The sequence below is a fragment of the Mastigoproctus giganteus genome, chromosome 6, assembly GCF_048544385.1.
Source record: "Mastigoproctus giganteus isolate SK-2022 chromosome 6, ASM4854438v1, whole genome shotgun sequence".
NCBI classification, from domain to species: Eukaryota; Metazoa; Arthropoda; class Arachnida; order Uropygi; family Thelyphonidae; genus Mastigoproctus; species Mastigoproctus giganteus.
Genome location: NC_143580.1, coordinates 43,290,728 through 43,318,498, shown reverse-complemented (window position 1 = coordinate 43,318,498; position 27,771 = coordinate 43,290,728). Strand labels below are relative to the sequence as shown.

Below are 27,771 nucleotides of genomic sequence, written 5' to 3'. Positions count from 1 at the left end.
ATAAGGAATGCAGAATTGGAATTTGGTGAGTACAATGTGTAAAGAAAGGATAGACAGGATAAAAAGGGAGGAGGAGGAGGAGTAATGCTGTTAGTTAAGAAACAAAATCTAAGCAAGTGCATCCAGTTGACATGGATGGACAGTGCAATATTTGGTGTAACATTAGCACTGGGAAAGCAAAATTGACAGGAGGAGTGTGTTGTAGGCCCAATGACTCTGATGAGTATAATAAACAACTGTACAGAAAAATAGAGTGGACCAGCAAATCAGAGTGTCTTATAATGGGGGATTTTAATTTCCCAGATATTGACTGGAATTTGTGGGTTGGTCACTCACACAAGGCTTTTGTGGATTTTTTAGTAGCAAGGCTTTTGTGGATTTATTGGATGATTGCTTTTTTTTTTTTTTTTTTTTAGTAGCAAGGCCTTTGTGGATTTATTGGATGATTGGTTTTTTTTGGTAGTTGTTGGCGCATCGGCTTCTGGGGCCATAATGCACCTCCCAAGGTTTTTGCAGTACTTTGATCCAAGCCTGAGGCAGGATTCGAACCCGCGACCTTTGGGTTGCCAGGCAGGCACTTTACCCACCCGGCTAGCCCGGTCGGCTGGATGATTGCTTTCTACAGCAGCATGTTAGAGAGGCAACAAGAGGAAGTAACACTCTTGATCTGATTATCAGTAGTCATTATTCATGCATTAAGAATTTACAGATCAAGGAACCACTAGGTGGCAGTGATCACAGTGTTGTACTGATGTAGGATTTACTTAAAGATGAACTATCAGCAGAGGTAAAGGGAAGGGTTTTTGCTTTCATAAAGGTGACTACAGTGGCCTCAACTGATGACATTACCAACAGCAAATTCTAAATGGGAAGCATTACAGGAAGTAATCTTGGAAGCCACTAGGCTTTTTGTTCCAACTAAGAAACACTGTTCTAGGTTTAGGCCCAAATGGATGTCAGATGAACTAATGAGACTTGTGGCAGAGAAGAAAAATGCATGGGATGCATATAAATTATCATGCGACACAGAAGCCAATGGTAGATAAGCTAGTCTGTAATGAAGTCACAAAGCAGGTTAGGCAAGCGAAGGCAGATTATGAGAAATCTCTGGCAAAGGATACAAAGACTTCTTTACTTATATAAACTCGAGAAGGAAGGGGATGAATCTCATTGGTCCACTTGATATCGATGGTTCGATTGGTGATGGACCTGCCGAGGTAGATGACAAACTGAATGAGTATTTTGTATCTACATTCAGATACGAGGAATGTCTGTAGGGAAGTGAAGGCCAGAAGCTTATCAAACTCTAGCAGAGAGCTAAATAATTTTGTAATAACTGAGAGCAAAGTAGATGAGAAATTGTTGAAATTTAACATAAAAAAGGAACCTGGGGTGGATGGGATCTATCCAGTTATATTAAAGGAGGCAGCAAAGGAAGTAAGCAAACCTTACCCATAATTATGAAAGCTTCCTTAGACTGGGGGGGAGGTTCCAACGGACTGGAGATGTGCAAATGTGTCCCCAGTTCACAAAGGGTAGCAGTGATCTCTTTGATTACAAATCTGTTAGTTTAACTTGTTCCAGGAAAAATAATGGAGTCCCTGGTTAAAGAAGCACTGCAGGATCATCTAGACAAGACTGCAATTATAGTTCAGATAGTATGGATTTGATAAGAGTAAATCTTGTCTGAAAAATTTGATTGCATATCATGATATGGTCACAAAAGGAACTGGATGCAAAAATTAATTTTGATATCATATACTTGAATTTTAGGAAAGCTTTTGATACTGTTGCACATGGAAAACTACTGTACAAATTGGAGCATTATAGCATTAAGGCAAGTTGCTGCAATGGATAAAAGCATGGTTGAGTGGGAGAAGACAGAGTAGTAATCAATGGACACTGCTCATCGTGGACTAATGTTATTAGTGGAGTCCCCCAGGGTTCGATATTGTGCCCCGTATTGTTTTCTGTATTTATCAATGATATCGATGAGGGTATATCATGGTTAATGCCTAAGTGTGCAGATGATACGAAGGTTAGCAGGGTTGTTAATGACAGTATATTACTGCAACAGGATCAAGAAAAGTTGAGCAGATGGTGTGAGAGGTGGCAACTGAAGTTTAACATTGACAAATGTAAAGTACTGCATATGGGTAACAGTAACCTCAGAATGAAGTTTTTTGAGCAGTACAGACTGGCTGCAAGAGTAGCTCATAATGTCTTGTCAATGATATACAGAAATTTTTCTAGCAGGGATAAGGAGGTGGTTGTCCCCTTGTATAAGGCAATGGTCAGGCCACACCTTGAGTACTGCATATAGGTCTAGAGGCCTCATTTTAGGAAGGTTGTAGAGTTGCTGGAACGAATACAGAGAAGGGCAACAAGCTTGGTGACTGGAACAAAAGGTTGCTCTTACCAAGAAAGACTTCAGTTCTACAAATTGAAGCATCTGGAGACTAAGCACCTGCAAGGTGACCTAATTGAAGTGTATAAGGCCTTGAATGGTTTGAGCAAGCTCAATACTGATGGGATTTTTCCTTTTGCTGAGATTACTCACCTGAGGGGGACATGAATTCAAATTGAGGAAAGACAATTGTAAAAATAGATATGTGGAAATTTGTCTTTAGCCAGCGGGTGGTTGATAGCTAGAAGATACTTCCATCTGTCATAGTGATGGTCGAAAACTTAAATAATTCAAGGCACAAGTAGACAAGCATTTAGAGTGAATAGATGGGTGAAATGGGAAGGGTGTTTTTTTTTTTTTTTTTTTTTTGTTGGGCTTAACAACCAGTTTATTACCTTTTATATACAAAGTTTCAATCAACTCTGGGACACATTGAAGTATTCTTCGACGAAAAGGAAAGTACTGTTTTGTTTACACTTACAAAATCACATGAAGGAGAAATCTAACCACATTGTTTGATAGACAACCATGCTCTTGATTAAACTAAAATAAAATTTAATTATTTTTTTTTATTGTCTTAAGTCTTAATTTCTTACCTGACGAATACCAATTGTCTTTTGATCAACCATAGCTTTCAAGTTCCAGAAGAAAGGTTTAGAGCAACGCTGGCAACAGTCACTGTCTGCCCATTCAGGAGTCTATGAAAAGATGGTAATTCTCAATGTAATTAAACTACATGAAATATTTCTCACAATGATATTTATATTATCCTCCATATTTATTTTGGACGGCATACACTTGGAATATAAACAAATATGAACTCATATTTCATCACACTAAAATGTATTAAGCTTTAATCCAGCTGCAAGCACAATGAATTTTGAGCTAACAAGTGGGATGTGCTACTATTCTCAATTCTTTAGCATTAACTTGGCCATTTGTAATATTTCTCTTCATTCCCCTTCCCCCAAGTCAAAAAAGAAGCATCATAAAAATAAAACATTTAAAATTCAGTCTCTTTCTCTTTTTTTGTTCAATTTGTAAAGTAAGTAATGCAGAGTGATTTAGGGACTCAAAGTCTGTCATACATGAATATGCATGATTCAAGTCAAATACAATCAGAAAAAAGTTACTGTATGCTTATATATATATTTAATGAGTGGTAATTATTAATATATTGACATTAATAAACTATTATTTATAGGCTAATGCAATTGCGTGGCAATGAATGCATTACATCCATAATGTGTTGTATACAGTATTTTTATAATAACTAAAAATGAATAGCAAGTACTTAAAAAACGGTACTCACCTTGTATAAATATGCAATAAATTTATTGGTAGATGATGGCTAAATTTAGGTTGGAAGGTGCATTAAAAAGAACTAAGGTGGGGAATGGGATGAAAATATTTTAAACAGATTTTAAAATGAGCACAAGGAAGTAGAAGTGCAGATCTCCAATCCTTGGTTGTCATAAAGAGGTTAAAGGACGCAAATGAAAAAATGAAAAAGAAGACCGGTGATACCAACAGTCGTTACGAGGGACTTTCGTTGAATAAAACGTCATCAGTTGGCAAATGGGAGAGAAGTGAGTGTGTGTTGTATTTAAAGTTTATCTATACTCTCGTGATGCTCTTTTTGACACGTGGGAACTTTAGCCGCGAGAGGTTCCAAGCTGGTGAGAGGTTGAAGGGAAGTTTAGTGTTGAGATCGGAATGGTGTCGGTACCATTCGATGGTGAGGGCTTCATATTGAAGAATTCTGTAGCTCGATCTAAGTTTAATGATGGTGATGGCAGAGTCAACGGGGGGGGGTTATGGGTTATGGGTTTGAGCATGGATTGTTAACTCAGTGCAGGATTGATTTGTCCTGAAACTGTTGAAATGGTAGTATGCGCAGGTATTGGAAGTTGTGGAGGAACCGAATTTGGTGGTATTGCTGCCGATATAACAGGTTTCGCAGTTTGGTTGGCATTTTCTCATAAAATGCCAACCAAAACTATTCATTTTTAGTCAGATTTATCACGGTATTATAAGATTACTATAATTTCATTATTTTTATAATATTATGGAGAAGATTATAGTAAGATAATCATATTAATAATATCATATTAAGATATAGCCTGATATGATCTACAGAAAACATATATGATAATATAATGTACAAAAGTTAGTATACAAAAGGATAATACACAAAATTTATTGTTGCTTACCCATAATCTAGGTGACTTCGTCTGGGGTCAACCACCAAAACTGAAAGTAAAACAGCAATAAGGTGTTCTCTGTTTCTGTGATGATCAATATGCACTAAGGCAAAATCAATTTTGAGGTTGAATACCAAAAATATAATTTGGTGTAATATAACAAGTAATAAATTGAGAGATTGCATAAATAATTTGAATCTGAACCATAATACAATATGAAAGATTTTTTAATAATATTATGAAGTGCTTATTGATCATTGTTGATCCGACAGAGAATGAAGGATGTATAAGGCATATTTACAGTGTCCAAGCCGACAAACCATGTGTAGCACAAACTGTGGTCAAAAAAGAAATGTTATTATGTGTAATGTATGGCCCTCTAGTGAGAATTACCATGTGATGACCCCTGTGTGTTGGACGCAGTAAAATGTGTGTAGAACTAAAAGTATCCAATTAGTTTTTATTAAGTTAATGCAAAAAGAAACATGCTGATAGCGAGGTGGGATGAATGGCTAATGGAATAGGAGTAAAAGTACCTGAATTCCACAAAGGCAAAATTATAGTAGTATGTTTAGAAGTAGTTTCTCCTACATCCTCAGATTGCCCTAATAATTTTGGTGAAATAAGAACAAAGCGTATAGCACAGCTAAAAGTCTAATGCAAGATATAATGTGTGGCTCGGATAAGCATAGGATTGCAAGCCGGCTTCTATAGTAGGACCCTGAGCTGAATTTGCATCTCTTTCTCTCTGTGGGTAAGCAATGATAAGTTTTGTATATTACCTTACTGTATATATATTATCCTTTTGTATACTAAATTTTGTAGATTATATTATCCTATACGTTTTCTAAAGATCCATCGAGGTATTTATCTTAATATGATTATCTTACTATAATCTTCTCCATAATATTATAAAAATACTATATATATATATAAGTAACTTGGATTAAACAAAATAAACCTCACCAAGCCAATGGCCTCCAGTCAAACCCTTTGCTACTATATGGCTGCAATATTACCAGAGAGCTAATTTTTCACAATATCAGAAAGAATATTTCTGATGTGAAAAATTAAATTTTTTCTAGACTAGTAGTCAGCCAGAACACCTCATTATACAAGGTGCCACGTTTAGAGCCAAGTTTCACACAGAAGAATAGTAATACTTCTGTCAACACTGGATACAGATGTATGGTGGTACATACATTTCAGCTGACTGTTGTTCAAACACAGGTGACTGCAAAATATGGTTAATGATAATAATATTCTTGTTTTGTCAAATTATAAACTTCTCTGATTCATGTGATCATGCTGGAGTATAAACAGAAACCTGTTATACCCAGTGGGTGTAAAAGGGCATTATGATAAAACAAATTGGTCCTGAACAAGATTTTCACTATTTTTCTCTGATAATGTTTCCTGTTAGATTTCAGCCATAGCCAAAGTAATTCCATCCTTTCTTTTTTTTTTATGCTTGTTTGCATCATCATCCTCACCTTTGCATTCTCACTTTCTTCTTAGTCTACCTCTAAGCTTATTACATTTTATTTTTGCTTTGAATATCTGTTTAGCTAATCTCTCTTCTATCCCTTCTGCATGCCTATAACATCTGAAATATACTTTGCTTACCTTTAACTGGATATATAATAATATAATACCCTCCCTTTTAAAATTTCTTCATCGTTTGTAATATGGTCATAACCAAAATACCACTGTTCCATCTGTTATTTCCAATTATTTACCTTAAAATTCTGATTTCTAAGTTTCTAATTTTTGAGTGCATACATAAAAGTTGTCCAAATACGAAGGATGTAGAAAGGTGAGGGAATGACCACCACATATCTCCTGGAGCAATATGGCCTTAGTTGCTAATGCTCCTAAAAACCAAATAACAAACAAACAAACATAAGTTGTTGCTTTTTTGCTTTTTTTTAATTACTATTTGCTAACAAACCTGAAATGTTATGCAAATGTTATGCACTGCATATGTTAACTTATTCCCTTAGAAGATTATCCAACATGCTATATTATTTTAAAATTTGAAAGAGCATATGCTTTACCAAGATCAACAAATCCTAAATACATATTTTTATTGTTTCCATGACTTTTCTATAATTTAATTTTGGAGCAAATATTTGATCCTGAAATACCCACCAAGCCTAAAACCTGACTGCTCTTCTCCAAGACTGCATTCAGTAAATACTTCTAATCCTTCTCCTCCTCTCCAGGATGCTTCAACTGTTTTTATCTGCTGTATCAATGAGTGACATTCTGCTGTAATTACTACATTTGGCTTTATTTCCCTTTTTATATATTGGTGTAATAAATGCTCGTCTTTCAGAAATTGTTCTCAGAAAATAACCTTATAGAACTGAATAGGCATTGGTTGGTTCCAATAGCAGGCAATTTATATATTATATATACATTATATTATATATTAGGTTAATCCTAATGAAAAATACAATGTTATCTACTAGATGCAATTGTGATAAATAATAAGTTAAAATGGTACCCGAGTACTAATTAGATTTAATTAAACATGTTTGCAGTGTATGTGCATGCATGCACACACAAATCCAAGTTTGTTTAGTGTAATAATTCTAAGGTAGGAGCTAAGCTGGAAACAAGTAACTAGACTGGTGAATTCAATTTCTGTATTGGGTAAGATAATGAAATCTATGATTAAGGATGCAGTACAGAAACAACTTGATAAGAATGAAGTCCTAAAGAAATCAGCATGGCTTTATTAGGGAGAACCCTAGCCTAACAAACCTTTAATTATTATGGCGAGGTCAAAGCATTTAGATGCTGGAAACAATTTTGATGTTATATATCTAAATTGCTTCCAGATTCTCATGAGAGGCTACTGCACAAAGTGGAGGATGCTGGAATATCCTTAGTAGATCTGGAACTTGTTAAGGAGACAGACTGCATTCAGAGTAATTAACAGGCAAGTGGAATAATAATTAATAGGTTTCTGATGATGAGCAGCATCATCATCATCATCAGTAACCATTGGTGGCAAGGATCGGTTAAAATCTGTTTGGCAGCATTGTATGAATATAAGCATGGTCACTGACTACTGACTGTATTACTGCGGGATGAAAAGGAACGGGAAGCTATCACACTATTTTCCCAGGACATTGTCTAGCAATGATGGACAAAAACAGTTTCGGCCCTCAGTCACCGGTAACCTTTGAATGGGAAAAGGGTGCTAAGAATCGCTGAATTGGGACCTGGAATGTGAGAAGCCTATATGACTGAAAATAGATATTCTTGGTGTTAGTGAGGTCATATGTTAAGGTAATGGTAAATGTGCTACAGACAATGGTATGTTTTATTACATGGGTACTGATGACCAAAATCATAGAGGAGTTTGATTTTTAGTTAATACTAAAGTTTGTAAGGCAGTAAAAAAAATATTACCTTACTCAGAGTGATGATGATTCAAATAGCAACTAAACCTTACTACTTAAATATAATTCAGATATATGCACCAACAGTCGACAAATGTGAAGAGGAGACTGAGGCATTTTATGAACAAATTGAGTCGATGCTGCAACTATCCAAGAAATAAGACATTACATACATTAATTATGGGTGATTGTAATGCCAAAGTTGGTGCTGGGGAATGCAGAGGGATTGTAAGCAAGTTTGAACTAGGCAGGAGGAATAACCGTGGAGACAAGCTGGTAGAGTTTGCACAAAAAGATATGAATGAGTAATAATGAATACTTTTTTTTAACTGCCCCTGCACAGACTACATCCATAGAAATCTGCAGGTGATGGAGAAAGTAATATTATGAGAAATCAAATTATGTTTTGATCAACCATCACTCCAAAAATTGCATGAAGCATTTAAGAACATATCCAGGCGTGATATGGTTCTGACCATAATCCAATAATTGGTGAACTGAAAGTGAAGCTGAAACTTATAAAAAAAGAAAGAAGGTAAGCAACAGATTGAACTCCAAAAGTTAGAAACCAAAGATATTAAAAAGAAGATCAAGGACACTTTGGAGATTGGTTGGTTGTTTTAGGATTTTATGGTGCATTAGCATCTAAGCTAGAAGAAAACCTGGAAGACAAAGGTGGAGATGGATAGATGAAATTCATGAGTTTTTGAGTAGTAAATGGATGGCCAGTGCTCAAAACAGAAGGAACTGGAAAGTTGCTGGAGAGGCCTTCATCCTGCAGTGGATTGAAAATGGCTGATGATGATGATGAGCATCTAAGGCTATAATGAGCCAAGTCAAACACTTGGGAGAATGAACTGAATTATATCCCCCCCCCAGAAGATATAAATGATAGATGGAGATCAATTAAAGAGGCTCTACTTAAAGTGGCAGATAATCATCTGAAAAGTGAACCTTTAAAAGCAAAACAGAAGTGGATGATGAGTGATATACTAGAGCTAATCGAAAAGAGAAGACAGAACAAAAAAACAACCCAGCAGAATACAAAAAAATAAGAACAGAAATCAATAAGAAATAAAAGCAGCAAAGGAAAACTGGATGAGGTCCAAATGTGAAGAAATTGAGAAACTGGAATCCCTACATGACTGATTTAACAATAACAAAGTCTTGAAGGAGCTGTTAGGACTACACTACAGAACTGGTAATGGAATTCTAAAAAAGAAGAATGGATTGACTGCAGTTTGAGTTGAAGAAAGACTTGAATGCTGGCAAGAATATATCAGAGAATTGTTTGATGACAACAGAAATGAAAATCTTGACAGAGTAGAGTGGAAAGACCAAGTATCATGGAGGAAGAAGTGATCTTAGCGATTAAATATGCTAAAACCAAAAAGACAAGTGGTCCTGATGAAATTCTGATAGCACTTTTACAGATAATTCCCAGAGAATGGCTGTATTCATTGTTTATACCTATTCCAAAATGTGCAAATGTAAATATATGTTCTCAATTTAGAACAAATAGTTTGATGAGCCATGCATTGAAGATACTTTTAAGCATTATACACAATCAAATTTTTAAAAGATTGTGAGGATATACTTAGTGATTCTCAATTTGTCTTCAAGCAAGGAATGGGTACCAGGGAAGCTTTTTTTCGCAGTTTTAACTCTAGTAGAAAGATGTCAAGATGTGAACTAACAGGTATACATCTGCTCCTTGGATTATGAGAAAGCCTTTGATCATGTAAGACATGAAAAAATGTTCAAAATTCTAGAGAAGATTGGAATTGATGTCAAGGACATCAGAATACTTGTGAATTTGTATTGAGGACAATCAGCAAAAGTATACATAGGAGAAAAGTCAGAAGAGATAGAAATTAAAAGGAGTTAATCAATGTTGTATTCTATCACCTACGTTGTTCAACATGCATGCTGAAGAAATTTTTAAAGAAGCTACAGAGGAATGTACAGAACAGAAAAAAATTAATGGCAATACTGTATGCATGATCAGATATGCAGATGACACTATTTTGCTAGCCAGTTCTGATATTGATTTACAATCATGAGTGGATACAGTAAATAGAACAAGTGAAAATTTTGGTCTGAAATTAAACATCAAGAAAACAAAATTCATGGTGATCTTACCAAAATTCATGGTAAGAAAGAAATATGAACAAAAATTACAATCAATAATGAAGAAATCAAAAGGGTTAAAAGTTATTGTTATCTTGGATGTATGCTGAGCAAGGAATGGGCCCATTCTATTGAGGTTCGCTCAAGAATTGAACAAGTACATGCTTCCGTCCTTAAAATGAAGGACCTTCTATGCCGCAGTGATCTTACACTTCTTTTAAGAACAAGAATACTGAAATGTTATGTCTTTTCTGTCCTTCTTCATGGAGATGAGGCCTGGAAGACCTCAGAAAATCCAAAATAAGTTAAGATGCTTTTGAGATGCAGTGCTACAGGTGAATGTTAAGAATGTCATGGACTGATAAGATAAAGCATGATGAGATCATGAGACAAATGAAGAAAAAGACAGAAATAAGGAGAGGAAACTAAAATATTTAGGACATATGATGAGGAATGACAAATATAAGATGTTGCAAATGATAATCCAGGGCAAGATCAATGGAAAAATAAGTAGAGGGAAAAGAAGGAAATCGGCAAGCAAACTTCAGAAAGCAGTTTGATCAGAGTAACGAGGGTTTGTTTAGAGCTTCTACCTCATGTATATCCATGTGATCTCCTGCAAATATGACAGCCAACCTCTACAAAGAAATGGTACATCGAAGAAGAAGAATTAATAAGCATTTTTAAGAGTGGATCCATGTAGCAAGCAGTGTTCTTCAGAGTTCAGTGTTGGGGATCCCCTCTTGTTTCTGATTTTCCTTCATGATATCAATGAAAGTATACAAGGAAAGATGTCAAAGTTTTCTGATGATTTAAAAGCAGGTAGGATGATTAACAATCAGGACCAGGTTACGTTGTTTCAGAATGACTTAGATCAGCAGAAAAATGCAACTAAGGTTTAATCCTGCTAAATGCAAGTTTTTGCATTTGGGAAAAAGAAATCCAAAAGTGAGATACAGACTGGGGGACTGAATAATTAATTTTTAGGATGTATGGGCAACTTAGGCCATGATGTGGCAAATCCAAAAGTAAAATACATCAAAAGTCAGTGGTAACTTAAAATACACTATCATGTAAAAAGGTACAAAAATAAAAATGCAGTAACAATTAATAAAAACGAGCAAATAAACAAGATTGTCTATGATAACTATTAAAAACACATATATACTTTTAAAAAAAAGTTTTACGATTAATAAAAAAAATTGAAACACTTCAGACATGCTGTCTGTTAGATATAATTTGACTAAGACTCTGACGTAGGATCAAAAGCAATAAAACATAAGCAGCACACGTTAACAACTCTTGGACAATCCATAAACATGTTTGATTGTTAAAAATGGTGTTACACTGCTTGCACATGGGGGGGGGTCATCATCCCTCAACAGAGAAGAATGTATAAGGATCACAAGGAGTATTAAATTCAGGCCAGAGGACATGTGATGCAAGTGGTATTTTTTAGACAAGAGTAACTGCTACAGCCATTATATAATTTTTTAATTTAAAAAAAAAAAAAAAAAACCTCAAATTAGTGTTTCTAATATCATGAGCCTGCATATGGACATTTTTGTCTATGCTCTGTATATTTTGCCTAGGATCCAAAAATTTATATATGCAATGCTGAATAAGTCTATCAGACTATTCATATTACTATTTAACATTCCATTTATCAAGTATGCACTATAAATGAAACTGCAATTATCTGCTGACAAATTGGCAGCAGAATTTAAGAGCTATAAATTATAATGCAGATAAATTTGAAATAATTTTAATTTTAATTTAATCTAATTTTTAAAATGTATTTTAATTTAATTCTTAATTTAATTTAAAAAATTAAAAAACTTTAGACCTGATGTCTTTGTCAGATATAATTTTACTAAGACTCAGACAGATGATCAAAAGCACTAAAACGCAAACAGCATATCTTAACAAATTAAACCATCAATTGTATACAATTGGATAATCGGTAAACATGTTTGATTGTTAAAAATTTGTTACATTGTTTGCAAATGTAGGGGATCATCAGTCCTCAACAGAGAATGTATAAGATGACCATGTTATACACAGTCATCTACAGATTTTCATCCTCTACAATATATGCCTAATCAACAATTATGACACTGATATCTTTATCACTAACTTTTTTTTAAAAAAAGAACATGTAGTGAAGTACTTCTTAATCATTTTTCATCAAAGGTAACCTATAAGGTATCATCTGTACAACCTTCTGCCTTCCCTTTACTCAACACATTATGTATAGCTTTCCTTGATCAAAATAGGTATATTATTACCTTAAAGTTTGTGGAGGGGAAGATTAAAACTGTATGCCTGGTATTTTGACAGTTGTATGTTCATCTCCATTATCAGTGAAACTATCTTTTATTACATACTTTTCTGGGGAAACCTGTAATAAGTTATGCAAGTAAATAAATACTTAAAAAATAATATCCTAACCAGCAGATGGCATTCACATTGTCCTGCAGGAAACAGCTATAGAATGTCCAGCATTGTGTTCTGACACAAGTGACACATTTATAGTGGTACCCACTTGTATACATTAAAAGTGCTTCTACTTCATCCCTTGTGATAGCTGAATATAATGTTCTAGTCTGCATTTTTATTAACATTAAATATATTGTTACATTTTATGTAATGTAAGCCCCTCTGTCCTGAGTGAAGTTCTGGGTATGTAAAATGTGCGTATCTTACAAATAAACTGATACTTATTTAAAATATAACTAAGGGGGATCATCACAACATGGATTTCCACAATGTAAAATTTTTGGAGAGGGAACAAAATTTTTTTAGGTGCAAAATTATTTAAGAGGGATACTTCATAAATAGATCACATATGCTATTATCTTAAAAAATTACATCAAAGGCAAATCAAATGCAGGGCACCTTTAATGAATAAAGATTAAGGGATTAAAAATCTTATGCAGAAAACACTCAAAGCAGAATAAAGATAACATTTAGCCAGCTAATTCAGGAATTCCCAATGCAGTTATATGCAAACTAGTTATCATGTTAATATAACTATAAGTTTGTACAAGATGCTCATAAAAAAACGTTGTAACAAGTTTTTTCCCGAAATATAGCATTATTCAGAATGAAGTTCTGAGATTGTGGCATGTATTATATTAATTTCAACCAGCAAGAAAATTAAGAGTTATGATTTAATAAAAAAATAAGTTCCTTTTGTCCTTTATCTTATGATCACAGATTAACAGTGTCTTTTAATAAAATATAATACAATAATTACAAGAGGGAAAGTAATAACTACCTTAATAAAATATTTATAAAATCTTAAAGAAGAAAATATTTTCTTGGACATACTGGTAACTTACTTCTCGACGGTTAATTTGCATATTCCAGATAACTATAGTACTATCTTCACTTCCAGATATTAAATGTTTGGTAGTATTTGCAAAGCAGAGAGCTGTAACTTTATTACTGGAATCAGAACAAGTAGAAAACATTAACAAAAGTAAAGATAGTTATGATGCATATTATGAATATGGTATATGATTATTATCCCCTTCCTGAATACAATTAAGGTTTTTAACCCTTAAAGTGACAACTTTTATAGGCATAATTAGGAACACAATTTCAGAGCTGTACATAATAGGTAAACTAAGAAAGTGCCTTGGTCCTGCCTTTTTTTTTTTGACAGCACTATTGTTGCCAACAACAATGAGCTACCCAAATAAATTACATGTTGCCTAGGGCCAGTGGACATGTGATGCAAGTGTAATTTTTTAGACAAGAATAAATGCTACAGCCATTATATAATTTTTTTTTAATTAAAAAAAAACAACAAAAAAAAAACAGTACCTCAAATAAGTGTTTCTAGTATAATGGGCCTACGTACGGATATTTTTGTCTATGCCCTGTGTACAAACATTTTGCCTAGGGCCCAAAAAATATAGATGCAATCTTGAATAAGTCTGTCAGACTACTAATATTATTTAGCATTCAATTAATTGAACATGCACTGTAAATGAAATTGCAATTATCTGTAAATTCTGCTGGCAATTTAAAAGCTATAAATTATAATGCACTAAATTTGGAATTATTAAATTTTAAATTAAATTAAATGAATTTAACATTATACAAAAAAATTTTTTGTACAATCAAGTACAATTTACGCACAGCAAAAAAAATGTAAAGGATATGTAAGAATAACAAATTATACAATTAATTACATACTGATTACAGTAAGAAATTATACACAAATCAGATTTTTCCCACCTACCACTTTTTTTTGTACATGTAACATTTTTTCCCACGAACTCTAAGGCAATTGTGTTCTACACTCAATGCATTTATAGGCAATTTTCTTTTCTTTGCAGATGAAGATCTATCAGATTTTTCTATTTTCCAATATATCATTTAAGGCATTTTTATAGACATTCACTCCTAATGTTTTTATGAATAATTACATCTATAAGCAAATTTGGAATTTGTAGCCATCTTTTCTAGGTGGCATTCCTAGTTCCACTGCTAGGGATTTTACAAATTTGGAATGAATAAGTTCTAATTGTTTCACTGGCTGTTACAGAAAACAAAAATATAAGACAAAACTATTCGTGCTACTAATACTGACAACCCATAACAAGAGGCCAATTTTTTGTTCATAAACTGGCCAAATAATTGGCATAGTGTATTGAGATCAGATTGGTTATGTTATAATATACTATTATTTCTGGTATGTTCATTTTAATATCTGTGTTCCTCAATATAATAGCTGGAGGAAACTAACAAGACATTTTTAAGTACAACAATACTACACTTCTAGAAATCACAAGGTTTGATTCAAATGTCTGGTGAACACTGCAAAAAAATTAATTTTATTCAATTATAAATTTTACATTTTTCATATTCTTCAGTATAATCTCCTTCAGTAACCATACATTTGTTCCATCATGTCTGCCACTGATTAAAACATATGTGGAAGTCTTCTCTTGTGAATGCTTATGTGATCCATTATGTTTCAGTGGATTTCTTGAACTGACAAATTGTTTTCTTTTAATGTCTTATTTTAATTTTGGGAATAGCCAAACGTTACATGGTGCCAAATCAGATGAAAAGGTGGGTGCAGCAGACAGGAATGTTTTTGTCAGTCAAAAAAGTGCCACACAGTGAAATTTAACAGATTGCATTGTTGTGGTAAAGGAGCCAACCATTCTAACATTTTTCAGGTGGATTATGGTGGAATGCACCTCCCAACTGTTTTAAAACTTCTTGGTGGTAGGCTGCATTAACAGTGTCATTTCATAGAATAAATTCTGATAACACCATCCCCTCATAGTCAAAATATGCAATCAGCAATATAATTTTGACTGCTGCATCTCTTTTTTTGGCTTTGGTGATGTTTTCCACTGGAGCTTTGAAACTTGGCCCCTGGATCATAATCAATACAACCAAGACTCATATGTTACAATGCAGGATCCAACACAGTTTCCTTGAAAAACTCATATGAAATGAAGATTCAATGCTGTCATTGATCGAATCAGCATGTATGGAATAAACTCGCCACTCACTCTCCATGCTAGAATTCCCAGTCAAAAAGGCCTGAACTGAACCAAATGGGCTCATTGTTGAAACCAAATTTCATACGTTTCTGTGGCTGACTTTCCAAGTTTACAACAAAATTTAATGATAAGAATTTAATGAACACTGCTCAAATTTCATCATTATCAGTACACATGACAAATGAGGAAAACCAAGTGTTCACTCAAAGCAATTTTTCCCTAGACCAGTATATGACAACAAATTAAAAATTGGTGTGCACAGGTTCAAAAGATGTAAACCCCACTCTTAATCTTTTAGCTACTGCTATGTATCTAATAATTATAAGATCATTCAACAAACTTTTTGACCAAACCTAAACTTCCATGCATTAACAGACCATGACAAATATATTTAAATATAGCATAATGTTACAGTTTAGCTAGTTTGCATGTGACCAGGGCACTGTAATGTTATGCTGTAAATAAATGCAATTTTCATGTGTTAGCATGTATAAGTTTAATTTGCAGACAGATAACCTCCCACAAAGAAAATGATTAAGCAGTTCCTTTAAAAGAATGATTAAATTAAAGTACCGTGCTATTCACAAGTACAGCAAAACTTCAATTATCTGTCACCCTGTTTACCATCAGTCTCTGTTAACAGTCACTTAACCCCCACAATGCCGTAATGCACTGTGATATTGGTGCCATGTATCACTCAGTCTTTGTATACAACTCACTGTATACAGTTGTACTTTAACCACTTCTTTCACATTTTAATAATTTTTATTTAACTGAAATGACAGAGAAACGTAAACGAGTAGTGTTGGGATTATTAAAAAAAATTGAAATAAATCAATCGTCTAAGAAAAGGTGAAAGTGTTACATGTATAGCATCGGTTTATGGAATAGGAAGAACAACAGTAAATGATATAAAGTGTGATGCAGACAAAATTGAAAATCACGTGTTGAAAATGGAAATCACTGACGGTAACGATGAAAGTCGTAAAACAATGAAGCTTGCTAAAAAAATGAACAATTGGATATGGTAATGTTTCGATGGTTTGTTCAAAAATAATTCCATTGTCGGGACCTATAATGATAATCTAAAAAGCCGCTGAAATCAATAAAAACCTAGGCAGAGATCCTTCATTCAAGGCTAGCATTGGATGGTTGGACAAATTTAAGTTTCGCCATGGTATTTGACTGTGCCATCTGCACTTATCTGGTCGATCCAGATAAGTGCAGATGGCACAGAAATTTCTGTTTATTGTGAAAAACTACAGAAGGAAACGGCTGATCGAAATCTGATTAAAGACCAAATATACAACTGCAATGAGACTGGCCTTAATTGGAAGGCACTATCTCAAAAGACACTGGCCTCAATGACTGAACGTATATCACATCACTATAATGGTATGTGCTAATGCCAGCAGTAGTCATAAATTACTTTTGGTTGTTATAGGAAAACAAAAAAGGCCCAGATCATTTTAAAATATTCATTTAAATGCTTTGTCAGTTAAATATTTCTCACAAAACAACATGTGGATGAGTCAAGATATATTTCATGATTGGTTTCATAAAATATTTGTACCATGTATAAGTTCACATTTGGCATCAAAAGGTTTACCACAATATGCAATGATACTGATGGACAATGCGCCTACTCATTCCATACACATATGCAATTTAAAAAGTGATGATGGCAAAATAACATGCCACTTTCTTCCAGCAAAAACAACATCTCTCATTCAACCGATGGACCAGGGCATGATCGAGAGTATGAAATGTTGTTATCGCAAAATGTTCATTCAAAAACTTGTTTCGGTCAGAAAATAAATTAGATTTGATAGAGTTCTGGAAAAGCTACACTATGAAAGATGCAATTTTCAATGTTGCTGATTCCTGGAATGATGTTCCAGTTCAAACAATACAAGGAAGCTGGAATAAGTTGTAGCCAGAAATATATTCAACTGATACAGAAACCATTCAAAAAGAAACTGAAATTTTGCAGTTATGTTCCTGGTTTTAAAAATATTTCGATGAAGGAAGTAAATGATTGGCTGGATATGTACAAAATGGATGTCAGGTGCGAAATTTTAGACGACGATGAAATCGTGCAAAGAGTAATGACAATTTCAGATGATTCTGAAACTAAAGGAGAAAAAAACTGCTGCTAATGGAATAACAAATATAATTAGCCGCTGTGAAGCTGAAACTATGTTGTCAAAGTGTATTGAGTGGTTCGAGGTACAGGAAGAAGCAAATGCTACACGTGTTACTTTTGTGTAAAATTCATAACATTGCCTCCAAAAGGCTCGAGGGGTAATGGGTAATGAAACAAAAGAAATTGACTGACTTTTTAGAAAAGAAATTTAATTATGTAATATGTTTTCTTTTAAATTTTTTATGACATTACTAGACCAATGTAAATCAAAATATTAAAAATAGTATGTATGTAGAATCTATACTATGATTCTTTGATGACCCGGTAAAAAATAAATAACAATTAAAAAGTGATAAAAAGTGAAAAGAGGCAAAAGTGATTCTCGCACTGCTTCTATTAGAATGAGCAGCAGCCTAGAAAGCAAGGCAATGGAGATTTTCAGGACTGTTGGGAGTCAAAGTGAAACAAGTAAATAGAGCGGGCCAGTAAATCAGAATGTCTTATAATAGGGGATTTTTACTTTACAGATATTGACTGGAACTTGTGGGTTGGTCACTGGCATACTAGAGAGACTTTTTGGATTTATTGGATGACTGTTTTCTACAGCAGCATGTTCGAGAGGAAACCAGAGGGAGTAATACTCTTGATCTGATTATCAGCAGTGATTATTCATGCATTAAGAAATTGTAGATAAAGGAACCAATGGGTGACATTGATCACAATATACTGATGTGGGAATTACTTAAAGATGAACTACCATCAAGGCTGAAGGGAAGGGATTTTGCTTTCGTAAAGGTGACTACAGGGGTCTCAGACAGTTTTCAAATTCTGTACAGTGAGATCAACTGATGATGTTACCAAGGTTGAATTCTAAATGGTAAGCCTTCAGGGACTTAATTTTGGAGGCTATTAGGCTATTCATTCCAACTAAGAAATACTGTTCAAGCTTTAGGCCTAAATGAATGTCAGGTGAATTATGAGGCTTGTGGCAGAGAAGAAAAATGTACAGGATGCATATAAAGTATCAGGTGACACAGAAGACTATGGCAGATATAAGCTAGTCTGTAATCAAGTCAAAGGAGGTTAGGCAGGCAAAGGCAGATTATGAGAAATCCTTGGCAAAAGATATAAAGAAAAACAGCAAAGAGTTCTTTACTTATGTAAACTCTAGAAGGAAAGGAATGAATCACATTGGACCACTTAACATAGATGGGTTGACTATTGATGATCATGCTCCGGTAGCTGATAAACTGAATGAGTATTTTGCATCTACATTCACACAAGAGGAGTTATTCAATGAGGGCAGTGCCAGAAGTTTATCAAACTCTAACAGGGAGCTAAGTGATTTTGTAATAACTGAGAGCAAAATAGAGGAGAAATTGTTGAGATTAAACATAAAAAAAGGCACCTGGGGTGCATGGGATCTATCCAGTTATATTAAAGGAGGCAGCAAAGAAAGAAAGCAAACCCTTAGCCATGACTATGAGAGCTTCCTAGGACTCAGGGGAGGTACCCATGGACTGGAGATGTGCAAATGTGATCCCAATCCACAAAGGGGGAGACAGGTAATTACAGACCAGTTAGTTTAACTTCTGTTCAAGGGAAATTAATGGAGGCACTGGTTAAAGAAGCATTGCAGGATCATCTAGACAAGACTTCAGTCATAGTTCAGACACAGCATAGGTTTGTTAAGAGGAAGTCTTGTCTGACCAATATGATTGGATACTATGATGTGGTCACAAAGGAACTGGATGCAAATAATAATTTTGATATCATATATTTGGATCTTAGAAAGACTTTTGATACTGTTGCACATGGAAGACCGCTGCACAAATTGGAGCAGTGTGGCACTGGAGGCAAATTGCTGCTATGGATAAAGGGATGGTTGAGTGGGAGTAGACAGAGTGGTAATTAATGGACACTGCTCTTTGCAGACTAATGTTATTAGTGGAATCCCCGGGGTTCAGTGCTGGGTCCATTGTTATTTTCTGTATTTATTAATGATACTGATGATGGTATATCAGGCTTAATGTCCAAGTTTGCAGACGATACGAAGGTCGGCAGGATTGATAATGACAGTACGCTGCTGCAACAGGATCTAGAAAAGTTGAGCAGGTGGGCTGAGAGGTGGCAACTGAAGTTTAACATTAACAAATGTAAAATACTGCATAAGGGAAGCAGTAACCCCAGAGTAAAATATCAACTGTATAGTACTACACCGAAAGTGGTAGAGTAAAAAGTCAGATATGAAGTTTTCTGAGCAGTGCAGATGGTGAACAAGAGTAGCTCGTGGTGTCATGTCAATGATATACAGGAATTTTTCTAGCAGGGAAAAGAAGGTGATTACCCCCTTGTATAAGGCAATGGTCAGGCCACACCTAGAGTACTGTATACAGGTCTGAAGGTCTCATTTTAAGAAGGATATAGAGCTGTTGGAACGAGTACAGAGAAGGGCAACAAGATTAGTGAATGGAACAAAGGGTTGCTCTTACGAAGAAAGGTTTAGGTTTTGCAAATTACAGTGTCTGGTGACTAGGCACCTGCGAGGTGATTGGATAATTGCGAGGTGATCTGATTGAGGTGTATAAAGCCTTGAATGGTTTGAGCATGCTCAATCCTAATGGGATTCTTCCTTTTGCTCAGAATAATCGCTTGAGAGGGCATAAATTCAAACTGAGGAAAGACAGTTACAAAATACATGTGCGGAAGTTTTCCTTTAGCCAGCAGGTGGTTGATTGCTGGAACAAACTTCCATCCGTCGTAGAAGTTGATAGCTTAAACAGATTCAAGGCAGAACTATACAAACATTTGGAGCGAGTGGATGGGTGAAATGAGAAGGGGGTGTGTGTGCGTTTTTTTTTTTTTTTTTTTTTTGGGTGATGCTATAAGCTTGCTTTCTTGTATCATGTGAAAAATGAGTAGGTCTGTGCTATAGGCCTAATGAATCTGATGATTATAATGAGCAATCCTGCAGAGAAATAGAGTGGGCCAGTAAATCAGAGTGTCTTATAATGGGGGATTTTAATTTCCCAGATATTGACTGGAATTTGTGGGTTGGTCACACACACACACACACACACACACACACACACACACACACACACACACACACTGCTTTTGTGGATATAGTGGATGATTGTTTTCTACAGCAGCATGTTTGGGATGCAACTAGAGGGTGTAATACTCTTGATCTGATTATCAGTAGTGATCCTTCATGCATTAAGAATCTGCAGATAAAAGAACTACTAGGTGGCCATGATCACAGTGTGCTGAAATGGGATTTACTCAAAGAGGTAACTACCAACAGGGGTAAAGGGAAGGGTTTCTGCTTTTGTAAAGGCAACTACTGTGATCTGAGACAGTATTTAAATTCTATACGGTGGGACCAACTGATGATGTTACCAACAGAAATTCAAAATGGGAACCATTCAAAGAAATATTGTTCAACATTTAGGCCTAAATGGATGTCAGATGAACTAATTAGACATGTGGCAGAGAAGAAAAATGCATGGAATACATATAAATTAACAGGTGACACAGAAGTCTATGATAGATATAAACTGGTCTGTAACCAAGTCACAATGGAGGTTAGGCAGGCAAAGGCAGATTACGAGAAATCTTTGGTAAAGGATGCAAAGAAAAACAGCAAAGAGTTCTTTACTTATGTAAACTCTAGAAGGAAGGGGATGAATCAGATTGGTCCAATTGATATCGATGGTTCAACTGTTGATGATTCTGCTCAGGTAACTAACGAACTAAATGAATATTTTGCATCTACATTCACACATGAGTTATTCAGGGAGGGGAATGCCAGAGGTGTATTAAATTCTGGCAGTAAGCTAGATAATCTTATAATAACTGAGAGTAAAGTGGAGGAGAAATTGTTGAAGATAAACATAAGAAAGGCACCTGGGGTGAATGGAATCTATCGTTATATTAAATATTATATTATGACAGCTTCCTTGGACTCAGGGGAGGTACCTATGGACTGGAAATGTGCAAATATGACTCCAATCCACAAAGGAGGATCAAAGGGAGACATAATTACAGACCTATTGGTTTAACACCTATTCCAGGGAAATTAATGGAGGCATTGGTTAAAGAAGCATTCAGGATCATCTAGACAAGACTTTAGTTATAGCTCAGACAAGGGCAAGTCTTGTCTGACCAATTTGATTGGATACCATGATGTAGTCAAAAAGGAACTGGATGCAAAGAATAATTTTGATATCATATATTTGCATTTTAGAAAGGCTTTTGATACTGTTGCACATGGAAGACTGCTGCACAAATTGGAGCAGTGTGGCATTGGCGGCAAATTGCTGCTATGGATAAAGGGATGGTTGAGTGGGAGAAGACCAAGTGGTAACCAATGGACACTGCTCTTTGTGGACTAATGTTATTAGTGGAGTCCCCCAGGGATCAGTGTTGGGTCCATTGTTGTTTTCTGTATTCATTAATGATATTGATGATGGTATGTCAGGCTTAATGTCCAAGTCTGCAGACGATATGAAAGTCAGCAGGGTTGTTAATGACACTAATGACAGTACACTGTTGCAACAGGATCTAGAAAAGTTGAGTAGATGGGAAAAGTTGAGTAGTGAAGTTTAACACTGACAAATGTAAAGTACTGCATAGGGGAAGCAGTAACCCCAGAGTAATGTATCAACTGTGTGGTAATACACTGACAGAGGTATACAGTGAAAAGTATCTGCCTGCACAATTACCTGGGGGTAATTGTGCAGGCAGATATGAAGTTTTCTGAGCAGTGCAGACGGGCTGCAAGAGTAGCTCATGGTGTCTTGTCAATGATATACAGTAATTTTACTAGCAGGGATAAGGATGTGATTATTCCCTTGTATAAGGCAATGGTCAGGGTGCACCTTGAGTACTGTATAGAGGTCTGGAGGCCTCATTTTAAGAAGGATGAGGAACTGTTGGAACGAGTACAGAGAAGGGCAACAAGATTAGTGAAGGGTTGCTCTTACATAGAAATGTTTAAGTTTTGCAAATTAGTGTCTGGAGACTAGGCACCTGAGAGGTGATCTGACTGATGGGTATAAAGCCTTGAATGGTTTGAGCATGCTCAATGCTGATGGGATCCTTCCTCTTGTTCGGAATAATCGCCTGAGGGCATAAATTCAAATTGAGGGAAGACAGTTGTAGGACAGATGTGCGGAAGTTTGCCTTTAGCCAGTGGGTGGTTGATTGTTGGAGCAAAAACTTCCATCTGTTGTTGTAGAAGTTGATAGCTTAAACAGATTCAAAGCAGAACTAGACAAACATTTGGAGCGGGTGGATGAGTGAATCAAGAAGGGGGTGTTTTTTTTTTGGCTGATGCTATATAAGCTTTCTTTCTTGCATCATGTGCCCTTGCTAATGTTAAGACAATGCTGAAACCTTCCAAAGGAAATGGAACAACTGAAAACATGATTCTATACTTCCAACATATGCTGCCATCATTGGATATTATATTAAATGTTTTGATGAACATTAAGATCTGAATAAACCTACTGCACATATTTTCAATCCTGTATGATACACAAGTGCCATTTCCTTCATCCCTATTATGGCATTTCATATGATTCTTTTCTGTATTGCTTGACTACTATCTATTATAAATTTCAGCTCAGTGCAGATTAAATGTTTTCCATCTAGAGGCCTCAAAAGTGATGTAGTTTAATTATATCTTAATAAGATTTTCTTGCCAATGCTGAGTCAATGTTTTGTCAAATAATGAAGTCAATAAAATATAGTTAGAGACAGCAGCATGGTCTGATGATGGGTATCGGTAAGATGCTTGAAACATCACCTTAAATTGTATAGTGATTAGATGATTAGCTTAATAAACTATATTATTAATTTCACATGGTATGTGAGTGGTATTAATTATGGTAACAATTTTAATGGAAGTCAATAAAAGCCAAGTTATTAAAATGAAAAAAATAAAAAATTTCCCATGGTTTTCTGAAAAAAAAAAAAAAAATATATATATATATATATATATATATTATGTGAGGTAAAAGTTAGGTAAAAGTAATAAAAATAAATAAATATGGCTATGTAGCTATCAGATATATATATATATATATATATATATATATATATATATATTTATACAGGTAATCCTTGTATAACATGATTATTAGGTTCCTGTAAAATGTCATGTTGTGCGAAACAATGTTACACGGGACTAAGAAAAAGTACAGAAAGGGGGTTACGTTCCAAAAGCTAAAAAATGCACTATTTCGTTAAAAAAAGTTAACAAAACTAACAAAAATAACCATTCTAGACTTCGTGTATCTTCTGCTTTCTTTAAAAAATCAGTAAACTGGGTTTGTTTACTTTTGCTTGATAAATCTTTGTGAATTTCATCGTATGGAACTAAGCATTTCCCTTTTGAACTTTGGGCTCCTTTCATTCAAGAATCGGTATTCAAAAAATAAGATTCTGATTGCCTGGCTAACTTTATGCCTTTCCCTATGCTTTAGTGTAAAATTTGGAAGTTTAGAATTTTCATCTGCGATATCATCATTTGAATTGATTTGATTTTACCTCTGATGTCATTTGCACCAAATTCGCTACGCCAACTTCTTTTTCTACTAGTAATTTTTGAACGTCTTCAATAATCATATATATTTTTTATTTTTTTAGGAGCATCAGTGACTAAGGCCATGTTACTCTGTGTATATTGTCTACAAATTGCATGTGTCCTGAGGTTGAGTTTCTGTTTTGCTGGACGAAAAATCCAAATTTCCAGGAGGAAAGGCCATGCCAACCTCGCCCGATTAACTCAGCCACGTTGTAAAAAGACCCATAAAAATTCTTCCCTTCATCGATGGGATTCGAACTCGGGTCTTTTCCACCCAGTGTGGGGAGGAGGGCAATTCTATGAACTGCGCTAACCACGAGGGCTTCAGTAGTCATATCATCAAAACCTTCCCCTCCTATCAATGTAGCAAGTTCTACTATCGCACCAATTCCATTTTCTGCCCTATCGATCATATTTCCTGAATGAACTGACTCTGGCCATACATTTTCCCACATTCATTTAACGTTGACGGTTTTACTTCTTTCAGCAATAAAGCTATGATTCTGATACAGTCCACAATTGAGAAATGTTTCCACGCCTCCATTATTTCAATAGATTCGGAATCAATTTTTTCCAAAATCCATTGTAACGATTTTCTGATGGATATAATGCCTTGATCTAACGGCTAAATGAAAGAAGTTGTATTAACCCAGTACAACTGTGGCAGTAGGCACATAACTTCAACTTTTGGATGGCCTGGTGTGCTATCCAATAGTAATAAAACTTTGAAATATATATTTTTCCACAAGTTCAATAGTACAGAATGTAACACGGGAATTTCTCAACAAAATAAAATATAGGGATTTCTCAATAAATTTTTATTTTTTTCCCTAGCGAGTCAACAGCGGGGATTCAAAAAGAGTGGAAATGTTGAAAAATTACATCCAACATAATAACAGGGTTTTCCACGCACAAAAGCTCAAAAATACCCTGTTATGCAAGGTTTACAAAATTCTTTAACCGTATTAGAGCGAAACAGTGTTATATTAGTACCATGCTATATGGGGGGGGTTGCCTATATATATGTGTGTGTGTGTGTATATGTTTTAATAAATAAAATAATTAGGTGTAGGGATGAAAGTGTAAATTACACAATGACAAAAGGAAGAGGATAGCAGAAATATGAAAAAAATGTAGGTGTGAAAAGGGAAAAAGAATGTGAATTCTTTTTTTACCTAATTCATCATATAAGTTATGATGAATTAGGTAAAATTATAGGCTGAAATATAAAGCCAATTAGAGAGGAGTGACCTGTAAAGTAAAAATGATTTTAAGTCAATATCTTTTATCTCACACACACACACACACACACACACACACACACACACACACACACACACACACACACACACACACACACACACACACCATTAATAAGAGGTTGTAGAGGAAAGTTACAATAAATTTATTTAAATGGCTTAGGGACTAGGGACACTGCAATTTTTAGCAGAATGAACCCAACAACCATAATGGAATATAAGTTAGTAGAAAGTGGGAAAGAGAATGGGTAAAGAGCTAACAAAATGGGAATTGAAACTACAGAAAAACCTGGAAGGTACAAGAAAAATAAAAAGAAATAAAAGAAGTACTTAATTCTGAAAATTACAACCCATACATGTATGCACAGTGCTGTGTAGCCAGTTAAAATCAGTTAAAAATCAGCTTACTAACAAAGATCATCTTGCTTGTCACACTTAATATAGTGTGTTAAATTAATTAGTCTTAAACACAAGCTTGAAAAACCATTCAAAATCTAACACACCTGCATGAGCCCACGGCAGCACACACCTTGATTTTTTTTTTTTTTTTTTTCAAATCTAGTACCTTAATTGTAAAATCTTAACAAAAGAAGTGTGATAAATATACAAGATCTTAACAATGTTACATAGTTTTAGCAGCAAAGGCATCATGCTATGTGAATTTCATATAACTTAGTGCACAACAACGCGTCTATATGTAGCATATATTGTGCAATTAAATCATGCATGAAGATTCACATTTATTAGGGTGAGTGCACATGTGGAAGATCTCAAATTAAGTACTGTGAAGAGGTGGTTTAAATTTTCAAATGCTGTTTCCTGAAATATGCTAACGTAATTCTAGTTCTAAATGCATTCTCAGGTAAACCAAAGTACACAGTTACAGAATTTTCTTACTTTGAAGGACAAAGCATTCACAATATTAATTTAAGCTGGAACATTCACTATATCATAAGCTATATGTATCTATGTACCACATCAGTAAAATTGATTTTTTTTTTGTTTAACAGTGAAGATTACAGAGAAAACATGCAGCATTAATCTGTAATAAAATTAATATACGATGTTTGCTTAGCAAAATGTAATTTTTTTTTACTAGTGTTACGAAGGCAATGTATTTATTTGAGCATATGGTATTCATATAGTTTTCTGATTACTGCTGTTTTTCTTCTTACTTATTTAGTAATACTGTCATCCATTATGAAAATCACTACTTACTGATGACCTTGAAGTTCATATGCTGTTCCCTGTTGTCCCCCAATATCCCAAACAATAATAGATTGATCAAAACTTCCTGAAAATAAGAGTTTACGTTCAGGGTCCCAAGAAAGACAGCGTATACTTCCTATAAAAATAATTAAGTCTTTATTAAAGAATAATTTGTTAAAAATCTAATTTTTAATTAAGAAGAAAAAGCTGTTATTAAACTTCTTAAAAGAAGACTTTAGAATAATTTAATAACAGCTTTGACATACATGATAATTTTCACTATAATGAACTATCACAATATGAAGAGAAACATTAAGATCAGGATTATGCAGAATTTCTAGCAGATAAAATAAACTAACACGAGAATGTTTAATTGGAGTCCTTGTAGAAACAGGCAGGTCCTTATATGGGTATTCAAAATCTTTTTGAAAATATTTTGATTTTAATTATACACTTTAAAAGTAGAATTTACAGTATATTCTGGCATATAAATAAACCTCTAGTTCTTGCCTCAAAAATTCATGCTTAGTCATAATCATATATTCACCACATAAGACAATGCCACATCCACCAGTTCTTGAACATATGCCACAAGATCATAAATATTACAATTGTGATCTAGAGGATGACCTAAACTACTGTGGTAAAGAATTCACAAGTTTGAATCACAGTTATTTATATAAGATGAATCTAATGATCTTGGAGCTTTTAGGGTCAAGACAAATCCAAGAATAGGCTGGTCACATGAGCAGTCTTTTCATGGTATGGGCATTGTGAAAAAGAATTGGTTCATTTTTGAAAATAACGGCTCATTATACAAGGACTGTTCAATAAAGAATGACCATAATTTTTCATGAAACCATACTACTTGCTATTTCTA

At 34.6% G+C, this 27,771-nt stretch overlaps 1 protein-coding gene across 1 annotated transcript in view; it reads right to left on the bottom strand.

Annotated features, from left to right (window-relative positions):
• Wdfy2 (WD repeat and FYVE domain containing 2) overlaps window positions 1-27,771 on the bottom strand; it is a 134,276-nt gene that overhangs the window by 15,443 nt on the left and 91,062 nt on the right. Inside the window, exons 7-9 of the mRNA XM_090375094.1 lie at window positions 26,901-27,027; window positions 13,499-13,604; window positions 3,004-3,105 (exon numbers count right to left, since the gene is read on the bottom strand). Coding sequence (XP_090231220.1) covers window positions 3,004-3,105; window positions 13,499-13,604; window positions 26,901-27,027 — 335 coding nt within the window. The remainder of the gene's footprint in view (window positions 1-3,003; window positions 3,106-13,498; window positions 13,605-26,900; window positions 27,028-27,771) is intronic.